The 12579-nt window shown below is 37.4% G+C and overlaps 1 protein-coding gene across 3 annotated transcripts in view; it reads right to left on the bottom strand.

The window, feature by feature from the left end:
* CYFIP2 (cytoplasmic FMR1 interacting protein 2) overlaps positions 1–12579 on the bottom strand; it is a 71209-nt gene that overhangs the window by 54768 nt on the left and 3862 nt on the right. For all 3 annotated transcript variants that reach the window (XM_034401637.3, XM_034401652.3, XM_034401644.3), the window contains exon 2: positions 1016–1156. In XM_034401637.3, coding sequence (XP_034257528.1) covers positions 1016–1132 — 117 coding nt within the window. In that variant the 5' untranslated portion in view covers positions 1133–1156. The remainder of the gene's footprint in view (positions 1–1015; positions 1157–12579) is intronic.

Genomic DNA, 12579 nt, shown 5'->3' with positions numbered 1-12579 from the left:
ACACATATTAAGACATTATAAAACCTTGTAAGCATTGTAAAACATTGTAAAAGTTCTGATGAAAACAACTGTAACATCTATCTCAATATTAAAAAAGCTGTTAGTGAACAGTACTACTGTATCAATAAGATAAAGTCAGAACAAAACCAAGAAAAAATGGAAATAAATATTAGTTTTCTAGTGATTTAGCTGCTTGGCTAAGATCAAGTGTATATTGCATTATATAATGATAACTGCACATATCACTTGATCACTTGGGCATATACATAACTACAAAATCCCTTTTGTAATCTATGTGCAGAACCTAGAGGGGAAAGTTTAAAAAAACATTCAGTTTTATAATATATTTATTGATATTTACCTTATTAAAAATTAAATTCATTGGTAAAAATGAAATTGATACTAGAGCTTCTCACAACTGTTTGATGGGATCCTAAGATACACACTTTAAGAAGCACTGCTATGGATTATATGAACATATATATTTGCTGAACTTGAAGAAGAAGCAATAGAACTGTTCTATAATAAACAATGGCTTGTATTTATCGTAACAGCAAAAACATATTTTGATATTAGGAGCATAACAGTAAGTTTAGTCAAGCTTGTACCTCTTAAAAGTCTGCATAACAACTAATGTTAAATGCTTTGTCAAAAGAAGCCAGTTCATATAATATCCACTAATCTTTCTCCACCAGATTCATACAAGACAGCTTCGTAGTAAATTAAATTAAAAGAAGAACCAAAAATTTCCAAACTCCTGAAGGAGGGAAAATATGAGTACAAAGAGAATGTTAACTTGTTTCTATGCCACTAAATCAGAATACAGCTTTATAGCCAAACTATCCTATGGTTAACATTCTTATCTTGTTTCTTTAAGTCTTTTTTTGCTTGTCCTCTTCCACATTATTCTATCTGCCTCTTGGAACTCTCCAATATTTTCTCCTTTGACAAACTTTCTTCTTCTCTTCAAAGCATGACAGACTTCAAGGTCTGATTCTAAGGAAATATTGCTTACCTGGTACATAATGGATGATGGAGGTGGCTCAATGCATGGCTGCTGATCTGGTAATGGCAGCTCCTCCAAGAGGTCCACATTGGACAGAGCATCTTCCAGGGTTACGTGAGTTGTCATGGTTCCCAGCTTTTAGACTCACCACTAAAACAACAATAACAAGTGCTTACGTTATAGAACTGAAATAGAAATACTACAACTATAGAAGGAAATCAGGCAACAGCAAAACATGACTGTTTCTGATGAGTTCTAGTGCCATCTTAGGCAAAATGGGCAGCTGGGTGACTTTAGGATAACAAAAGCCTTCAGTGTGAAAGTGTCTATGGATATTCTCTTTCATCCAGGTCATGGTTGTCCCAAAGGTGCAAAGTAGTGGTGAAATGCTACCGGTTCACACCTGTTCGGGTGAGCTGGTAGGGATAAAAGCTACCAGTTTGGGTGAATCAGTAGTAAAAAAAAGCTACCGGTTCATCCGAACCAGTATTTCTGACGGTCAGCTTGCCGCGTGATTTATATTCGCCAGAAAGCAGGAAATCCTGATTTCTAGCGAATCTAAATCATGCGGCACAGCTGTTTCCCCCCCTTGCTGTTCTACTTACCTTGTTAAGCTTCCTTTTTCTGCACGAAGCGTGTGTTTGGTGTGCACTGCGCATGCACGTGCACAGCATGCTTTTGGCATGCACTGTGCATGTGTGCGCACAGTGCGCGTTTGGCACGCACACACGGGCAGTGAACCGGTGGCAATCCACGGAAGATTTCACCACTGGTGCAACTGGCCTATCTGTTTTTTCTTTGAAGGAAGGCAGTAGCCTTAACATTGAAGTTTACAGTAAACCCACACACACAGATCACTATTTAGATTTTGATTCCAACCACCCACTGAAGCACAAAATGGGAGTCATCAGAACCCTACACCACCCTACAGTATACCACCGAGCTAAAGGCCTGACTACCAGCAAAGATCGGAAAGAAAAAGAACCAAAACACATCAAGGAAGCCCTCAGAACATATGGCTATCTCAAGTGGGCCTTCATCAAATCTCAAAAAGGACCCTACAGAAGCTCCTCCACAACAGACAATAGAGAGAACAATAAATGAAGCAATGTCATTCCATACATTGCAGGAATATCAGAAAAGCTCAGGAGGATCTTCAGCCGACACAACATACCTGTACAGTTCAAACCCAAGAATACACTACGGCAGAAGTTTGTCCACCCAAGGATAAAACACTCAGACACAAACTGAGCAACATGATATATGCAGTAAATGCAGTGAGCCGTGTTCATTGGGGAAACAAAACAACCACTTCATAAATGCATTGGCACAACATAGGAGAACAAACCCATCAGGACAAGATTCAACAGTCCATCTGCATTTAAAAGACAAAGACCACTCTTTTGAAGACAGCAAAGTCCACATTTTGGACAGAAAGGACTGCTGCTTGGAAAGAGGGGTCAAAGAGGCCATCTATGTCAAAACTGAATAGCCCGCTCTCAACAGAGAGGGTGGGATACAACATCATCTATCTTCACTCTACAACACAGTTCTTTCAACAGTTCCAAGAAAGCGTCACATCCATTTGCACTATTCAGGTGACCCTGATGACACAGATAAATTTCCAGGTGGCCTCAATAACTTTCTAAAAGAATGCAAATGACTAGCTGTCTGCAAGGAGTACAAATCCTTCTATTCCCCACCATCCAGTCAGAGCTGAAGAAACTTCTTGGATGAGAAATGAAACATCTTCAAAGAAAAACCAGAAAGTCCAGTTGCCTCTTGCTAAAGCACTTTTGGGACTTTAGTGTGAAACTGATTAAAAGCTGGTCAGTTTCAATAAGCAGAGAAGGGGAGCCCAGGGTTCTAATCAACTAATTAAGGTCATATAGCTGATATTATTAACTTGTCCTTAGCACTTAGGGAAGTGCTAAGAAAAGCAGCTCAGGAAGAGAGCGCTTGTTTGAGCAATTTCTCCACCTTGCAACATGGGCAAAAAGGAGGGGAAAAGAACACATGACTGTAGGAGAGAACTTTATCTGCACAAGATGGCAACAACTACTGATCTTCTCAGCATTCTCAGTCATGTGTTCACTTAGTGACCATTTTTTAATGACCCTGTCATTGGAACAGAAAGTGGTCACCAAATGAAGAGAGGGTATAACTAAACTACTAATAAAAGTGTGCCAATCCAAAGATATATATCAAATGATTTCTCTCCTGTGACTGATTTGGTTTTTTCCCTCTCCTTCATGCAGAGGAGAGAGATTGGAGAGGAAGGGATTACAAGAGAATAAGCAAACATACAATATGAAATAGATCTAGCTGTTTGCATAGTATGCTTCTGATGGCTGGTGTTGCTGCATTACTTTTGTTGTGTAGTGCCCACAGTGCCTACTTACTCTCTTGTAATCTTTTCCTCTCCAATGAATGTAAATACAATCATTAATTTCCTTCTTCTAATTATCCCTTTCACCACATTCCAAAAGGAAAGGAAGTGATTAGGACGCAAACAAAAGTGAAAGGTATGAATTTTATTAGTTTTGTCAGTTTCAAACCAACATCCTAGTGCCAGGGTGAGCATTTCAAAGGGTGAGGAAGTGAGGAAAGGGAAAGTACAGTTACAGTCACATGATTTCCCACTTATGCCTGCTTCACTTAACAGAGATGTTGGTTGCAATTTTGGCCACTAAGCAAGGACTACAGATATTGTTTACACATTTTGTATTGGAAGGAATTGATTTACAAATAACATTAGTAAACATTTTTCCACTGCAAGGTGGATTTTCATATCATTCTCACCACTTTTGACTATTTCAAAATTCACATCAGAAAAATAAATAAGCATAAACTTTGTAGAGTGATAATCTGCAAATCTCAACCTTGAAGCAATAGGTACAAACTCTGCAAATGAAACAAGTAGGTATCAATTACTTAAAAAATTCAGGTAAAATGGGCATTATTGTCTTTTAAATTAAGTCCATATTGCCTGGAAGATCTTATAATGTTTTCATAATAGCATGAGAAGATCTTCATGCTTCTGCAGAGTTTTTTATATTTAATCAGATAACATATTGTTGTTTTTAAGAGCAATTTCACACCATGAAATCTTGTTAACAGTATGTAAAATATATTCAAAAACATTAATGGCAAGCAATGGACTACAAAGTGTGCATATATAACCGATTACAATCGCATATCAAGATGCATCTATTCTTCAGCATCTATCAGTGGTTAGTGCACTTGAAAATTGGATAGATTTTCAGAAGCCCTTTTCCAGAAAAGAGGACAGATGGACTCAAGAATCAGATGAGGTAATTCTCCAAAGGTTTCTATGACAAGTGTGATAAACAGCCATCAGAGCAAAGCAGCTGCTCACCTAGGTTTCATGAAAATAATACCATAGAATAAGAGAGTTTTAGGAAAATGATCTATAAGGCCCTCCTATTTTGTCTGAAACAACTTAAATCTGATTGCTCCTGCACATTGATAGAAACTAAAATGCTGAATTTCACTGCCAAGGTAGCAACCCTAAGTATAAGATGTCAATTACCTTGAAGAATTATTGGCGTTATAATAATATTGCCTCAGAGGCATTTGTTGTTTTCACAGCAATCATGTCTCTTTTATAAGTGTAAGTTTGGAGGGGGTTGTACCAGGGGTGGTATTGACTTATCTTCACTATCGGTTCACAAATGTGAGTGCACTGCGCTCACAAACAACACCTCTGCGCTGGCGGATGACCTTCTGTGCATGTGCAGAATGTCAAAAATGGGATGTGATGACATCCGGGCGGGTGGGCAGAGCCTCCAGCAGCCGCCTTTACCGATTTGCCCAAACCGGATAAAACCAGCTGAATACCACCACTGGGTTCTACTTGCAGATGTGCAAATAAATTTGGAAACTAATTTCACAGAAAAGCAGTCTCTTTCAACTGGTGTGTGACGCAGTGTACAAGCACTAGTATTGAACTGCACCTTAGACATTATAGTAAGCGGTTCAAAGAGCTTAACAGGTAGAGAAGATCTGTTTCATCAAAAGAAAAATTGAACAGGTTGGAATTATCTCCACCCATACATCTGCACAATGTATGGAAGATATGGAAACTAACAGAGGTGTTTCCAAAAGATGGATGGGCATATAAAAAAGTCGAATGGTGGCTCCTGATCCTTTTCATATGTGTTACATGTAAAATATTGTCCTCAAATATTATTGTTTGCAAAAGCATTGCTAAAATAGGAGTTGGAAAGGAGTCTTTCTCTTTCAAACTGCACAAAAATTTTTCATAGATTCTATGGGGATTCACAAAAATGAAGCTTCTCTTCTTTATTAGCATCTTTATAGTTTAACAATTTTAAAGACATACAGAAATGTATTGGTGGGACTTTACAAGCTTATCTTCTGCATCAGGGGAAGTTTCCCTACTACGTTATTCCCACAAAGAAGCTGTGTTAAAGGGACAGTGACAGGAACATGAGACACACACTCACACTTGGCAATCCAACAACTCTAATAAAGAAACAATTCATGTATCTTAATCCACAACAGTTTCTACTGGTTATACTGGTAATTTTAGCTTTGTGTTCCCAATTCTTGATTTCTAAAAAAGCAAATGAGTTGCTGTAGCAGATCTACCCAGCCTTCTCATGTGAATGAAAAACATCTGCCAGTTAATGTTAGAGTCATTATCACAAGCAATCCGAGCCAAAGAAAGTTGCCCTTTTGCAAAGCTACAGCAATGGGTTCATGGGGTCATTGATCAAAGGTCAGCATGAAATATTAGCCAACAGAAACCATCTGCGCCTCCTCGTAGGCCTAAACCAGGCAGGGTTGATTGACGTGAGAACTCAAAAGTGAACAAAACAGGATGGTGGGGGAAGGGGTGTTGAGGAAAGGCAAATAAGCTGTTAGGTCTGTGGTTCATGCATAAGTGCAACACTTCCTGCATCGTCATGCTCAAGAGACAGCAGTTGCAACTCCAGATTCTCAAGTGTAACAGCTGGATGCTAGATGTAGATTATTCATTACCAATGAACTTGAAAGAGGGACTTTTGAAAAGTAGGCTGTTTTACTTTTTGTACAGGAAATACAAAAACACAGAAAGCACTATCACTGTACAATCTGCAGTGATTTATGGCTTCATTACAAAACAAATCCATGGAAATTCACCTCCCCTCTTTTCATAGAGATAAATATATAAGTATTTCCAGCCATTACAAAACAAATGAAATCGGTAATATGCTTGGAACTCTGGAATGAATGAGCTAGTTAATTAGTTTGGGGTTCTTTCTTTCCGAAATATAGAGTTATTACTTTCCGGAGAGGCGCAGAAAAGTAGCTCTTTCATGTGCTTCTGGTATCAATCTAAGGCAGCAGCAAAAAAGATCTTGAATTGGCTTGATGACATCTGAAAGAACTATACGAATCTGGAAAAACTGCATGCTTGCACATTTATTGATTTTGGTTGAAAGTAGTCAATTACATGGAATGCATAATTTGATTGTGCTGTCATTCAAATGCTGAATCTGATATTGATTCTGTTTTTTTCAGATTATTTGAATTTATTTATACATTTTTGTTAATTGCAGCACTGAAACAAGGGACATAAAAAACAAAAAGAGTCTGGTAGCACCTTTTCTAAGTAACAAATATTACTAAAATCTATAAGCTTTCCTGGGGACTTCCAGGGGAGGTATGGGGAATTGAAGACAGCTCTGGAAAAGGGCAACCAATGGCCATGGCAAAGAAGGAGTAACTGGTGAGTAGATAGATCATAGGAATGTCTCTGAATAAAGATGGAAGATTACCCCATTTAGCTGTTCCTCAGGAGTCGGTAGGACATTGGTTTTCTGCAGGTTTGAGCACAGAGAGACAATGGGATTCGCCATCTTGCTCACATTCACAGTGGAAACTTAAAGGACACAAAATTTGCAAACTGCACTTTGCAAATCACTCTTGGAAATTGCTCATTAACTACTTCTAAGCTAGAAATCTTCAAAAGGATAAGTTTGAAAACATCTGATGTGTCTGCTTTTAATCGTGGATGAAAGAATACTTTAATTATAAGCTTATAAATATATATATATTTATAATATATATATGTAGGTCTTTGGTTATTCGGGTCTTCTCCCACGTAAAATTGGAAGTGTCTTGGCGACGTTTTGACGAAGTCTCATTCGTCATCTTCAGGCTGGTGTTCTCGGCTTCGTGCTTCCAGGAGCAATGTGAGATCGCAGCTGTCTCTTCCTTTTAACACGTCGCCAAGACACTTCCAATTTTACGTGGGAGAAGACCCGAATAACCAAAGACCTACATACAAACACCCGCGAAAACCTGAGAAAACAAATATACATATACATATACATATACATATACATATATATATATATATATATATAATATTAATATATTATTAATATATAATAATATTAATATATAATGCAGTCCAATCTAAGCATAGTACACAAAATTATCTGCTACAACGTCTTAACTGTCAACAACTTCTTCAGCTTCAACCACAATAATACACGGGCAAACAATCGATACAAACTCAAGGCAAACCGCTCTAAACTCGATTGCAGAAAATACGACTTCAGCAACAGAATGGTCAATGCCTGGAACGCTCTACCCGATTCTGTTGTTACAGCCTCAAACCCTCACAACTTCAACCTCAAACTGTCCACCGTGGACGTCACCCCATTCCTATGAGGTCTGTAAAGGGGGCATGCATAAGCGCACCAGTGTGCCTACTGTTCCTGTCTTACTGTCTCCGTTTATCTGTACTTACTTCCTTTGTTTATGTTTATGTTTATAACTATACCTGTTATCTTATACATATTTGACAAAATAAATAAATAAGTAAAATAAATAAATATGAAATAAATAAAATAAATATGAAATAAACAGCAAAAAGTAAATACGATTTTGATCTTAGAAATTTATATACCAACTAAGGGTACAAATAAAATTGGAATAGTGAATCTTTTACAGAAAGATTTTTGAATTAATTATAAACACGTTTTCATAGGAAATAGATTTTATTTATTTATAGATACAGAATTTCATGATTCCAAAAACTGGACATTGGAGCGGACAAACTTTAGGGAGACGAAAGATATACAGATTAATAAAATGGTTATGATTTTTGAAGAATGGAATCAGAAAATGGTAGCCACAATAATAATGTCAGTAATGATATCTGCTTCCATGATTAGACTATGTCCAAAAGATGTTATTGAAAAAAGATCATATGTAGAACAAATTTTATCTGACAAGACAGAGATGGATTGAAAGTGGATTTGCAAGTGACAGGCCAAGACAATAGTTAGAAAAAGATGTTTCATTTGATGTAAAAAAACAAAAACAAAAAACAAACCCCTGGCTGAGATTTTAAAATTTAGAAAAGAAATAAAATGATAAACCAAGAGAGCAACCTGGATATTTTTTGCAACTAGATTTACAAAAATGTATTGCAAAAGCTTTGAAGAACTCTGTGCAATGAAATAAAGAAGAAATAAAGATAAAGCAAATCCTACGACAATATTTGAATGAACTAAAGATTAAAACTGTTAGAATAGAAGGAATATAAAATTGGTTTATTTGATCAAGGTTAAAACAATATATGTTGTTACTTCTGGTTATCTCTTCTTAACTTTCTGTTGACACCAGGACTGAAACATTATGTTTTATGGATTTGTTTATAGATAAGAAATGGGATATGGAATGATGAAATAAATATTTGTAACTTTAGAGAAAATGAGTTACTAAATTTGTTATACCTGTGATGAAAATTGAGATTCACTTCTTTATATATTCCTTATTTTATCATATTCTTACTTCTTTCTCTTTCTTCTCTTTTTTCTTTCATTGTTTACTCCTCTCTTTTTTTTCTAAATTTAGTTTTTATTAGATTTTACAATTATACTCAAAATTCTCACTTCATCAGATGTACAGAACAGTCAGACTAATAGGAAAATGTACATTTATATGTTTATTCATTTATAGTTTACATGTCAACTCATTAAATTGAGCAGATAGGTAATACAGCTAAAGTGAAAACACACATGTAGAAATAGACAGTGGGATGAAAATCATGAAGTGACAGAGGAAGCCAAGATGAAAGACTGAATAACAATTGCCTCACAGCTGGCAGCATAAGGAAGCAATGGATTTTTTTAAAAAATGCAGTCTGTGGCTGGCAAGCAGCAAGAAAGATGAGTAAGAATAGTGTATTGTGGGATCTTTGGTTTATTTCATGGCATCTGTCATTGGAGAGCTGGTTGGAAGAGTTTCAACAATGAGAGAGTAGACTTGGTGAGATGGTAGAAGATTGAATGGGCACAGGCAACTACAACAGACTTGGCAAATTGTTGGAGATATACTTGCTGTTCAAGTCATCAGGAAGGTCTGATGAGCAGTGACATCAGTAGGAAGCTGTCAGAGGTAGAGGGACCAGGATTTGAAAGAGCACCAGGAAGGTGTACCAGGTGAGTTCTGTAGCCTAGGGAGGTTACTTAGGTGTTGGACAGATGAGAATCTACTCACTGCCAAGGGAAGTTCATTTGTTGGTTTATTGATGAGGAGAGTCAACAATGGCCAGGCCATACCTTAGACCATTGATGGCAAACCTTTTAGAGACCGAGTGCCCAAACTGCAACCCCAAACCCACTTATTTATCACAAAGTACCAACACGGCAATTTAACCTGAATAATGAGGTTTTAACCCATTTATTTCAACTAGCTGGGCTGGCTTGAGTCAAATTTTAAACTGATTTTAAATTGGAATTGTTTTAATTACGGCCAAAAGATTTAATTATTTTAATCAGTTTTTAGATTTTGTATGTTTTGTATGTATTGTCTTGTTTTTATTTTGGCTGTTCACCGCCCTGACTCCTATATTGGAGATGGGCGGTATAGAAATTTAAACAAACAAATAAATAAATAAATTTAATTTAGAAAAAACAACTCATATGTGATTAACGTCTTTTATCTGAAAAAAACCCACAATAACAGAGCTTTCAATGAATCAAACAACTTTTTATTGAAAGGTAAAAGTTTGCATTTAGCATGCTTTTGATTAATGAGACTTTTGCTGTTGTATGCACACCAGTGGTGGGTTTCACTTACCTATGGTACTGGTTTGGAACTGCAAGCATGCACGCGCTTGCTTCGGTTGCATGTGGTGCTTCTGCGTGTGTGCAGAACCTTCTGGGCATGCGCAGAGCATCAGTGATGACGTCTGGGTAGGTGGGTGGAGACTGCCGCTACCGCTACCAGTTTGCCTGAATTGGAGCGAAGCAGTAGAAACCCACCACTGATGCACACTGATAATTTTTCTAATCTTGGCTCATACTTTGTAAGTTTGAGAGCAACTCATGCAGCACTGAGGTCATCTGTTAGTCCAGGGGTGTCAAACTCAATTTCAACGAGGCCATATCAGGATTGTGGTTGACTTCGGGGGTTGGGGTGGGCATGGCCGGAGTGCGCGTGGTGGGAATGGCCAGTTCTCACTGCTGCTGTGCTTGCTCTCCTTGGCAAGGTTGCTCATGGTGTGTGCGGGAGGGCAAAGTATGTGGTTCAGAGGGAGGCCCACTCCCTCTCCTTATGAGAAGACCTGGCTTTGTAACCAAAGCACCCACAGTGATAGGATGGGAGATCACCAGGAGAGGTCAGGAGGAGTGGACAAGGGAAAGGCAAAAGGCAGCAGGGTTGCTGGTGGTCAAGTGCTAAGGCAGGATTTACCTCAGACCAACACAATGCGTTGGAAAAGTAGCATGTGGATAGGACTTGCTTCACAAAGGTGTGGCTGGCTGAGGACAAGGATGTAACCATGCAAACCACTGTTGCCCCCAGTTCAGATCGATTCGCAAGAACCGGTAGTAAAACTGGCAGGAGGCTTCGCCCACCAACCCAGTTGTCATCAGGAAACTTCTGAGCATGTGCAGAAGCACGCGCACGCACAAAGCAAGCACACATGCATGGTCCCGTTGCGAACCAGTAGTAAAGGTAAGTAGAACCCACCTTTGATGCAAACCCCAAAACTTTTTCCAAAAGTCATATAGACAAATTAATTTTTCTGATCTAGAGCAATCCTTCCCAGTCCAAACATCTTTCATGGACATAAGCACTATATTGCTACCATCATCTAGGCAGTTTTATTTTGATAAAAATTGTTTCCTCTCTATCTTTTGTTGCTACTACCCTTTTTATTATACAAGAGGGCAAAGAATGGGGAAACAAAATATGGGAAAACATAAGGAAAGGGGAACTACTATGTATTAACCAAACAAGCCACAATTATGACATCATAAAATGTCAGAAGAGATCATAAAATCAATTTTCTACTGATTTGAATAATAATATAGAAATATGAGATGCAATCAATTAGAAAAAGAGCAAGGCACTACAAAAATTTAAACTGAACATGTAGATTATCTTAAATATGTTCAATTAAAAATAAATCACACTATGTCACATAGGGTTTATTCCCAGATAAGCAGCATAGAAGTGTCACCCATATGTTTAAAACGGGAACTAGTCTTGAATCTAATCCAGCAAATGAAAAATTCTTTTTCAAGAAGTATGATGGTTTAATACTTCTGAAACTAATCTAACTTTCTCAGTCCTACAAACTCAATTTTATCTTTGGAATTTGTTCTTTCCCTTATGATGTCTGATTTGCTAAAAGAAAGTCTAACAAAACAAATATGGATGTTACTTAGAATTTTGTTAAAGGTCCATGTAATTTAAGAGAAAGAGACTTCATCAAATTCAATTTTTACAATTAATTTCTCAGTTGTTTAAATATTCCAAGTTAATTATATAAATGGAAGAGGTAATCAGCTATTCTAAGATAGCAACCTGACCTCTTGTGTTCTCCCTTCTGTAGCTAAGACTTCCCAATCTTGCATGATCTCATGGATTCATCAGTTTCTGGGGCATCAGCGGCCAATGGGGGTGGGGCAGAGATAAGATGACAATTGCAGCAGCATGATCAAAATCCATCCCTTTTCATACCTGTGTGGTATTGATGAGCCTAACAAGAAGGATTTGGTACATTCAAAACTGCTCCACCAACTTCCCTTTTAAAAATTTTTTAACTATGCATGCCTGTGCTTTATTGTTTGATATGGCCTAGAGGTCTAGAGAAGTTGCTGTCCCTTGATCTACTTGAAAGAATCATGTTCCTTCCCCAAACAAACTCAGGAGTTTACATGCAATTTCCTTCCTTTGACTGTAATTTTGTGCATACTTTTTTCAGATTAGAACTTACTATATTTATAGTCTCTTTTTTTTACTTTATTGTTCTAAATTGAGGATACCAAATCCATTTAAAATTTAACTTTTCATAAACTCTGGAGGCTATGTGGCTTTCATTCTTATTGAATTAACTATTACTGAATAGATGGTTATTGTGGCTTTGTCACCCACCTTTGAAGTGGAACTGAGTATGTTTAATTTGAATTGTGTGCTTCTACTAAATAAATGCATTTATCATTTCTTTATCACTTAAATCACATAATGCCACTTCTTGGGTCCCAATACCTCTCAGACGCAGTCCAAAAACTCTATTC

This window comes from Pantherophis guttatus, chromosome 2, assembly GCF_059756535.1.
Source record: "Pantherophis guttatus breed Tessera chromosome 2, ASM5975653v1, whole genome shotgun sequence".
Taxonomy (NCBI): domain Eukaryota; kingdom Metazoa; phylum Chordata; class Lepidosauria; order Squamata; family Colubridae; genus Pantherophis; species Pantherophis guttatus.
Note: the sequence above shows the minus strand (reverse complement) of the source record. Positions and strands in the feature narration are given on the sequence as shown.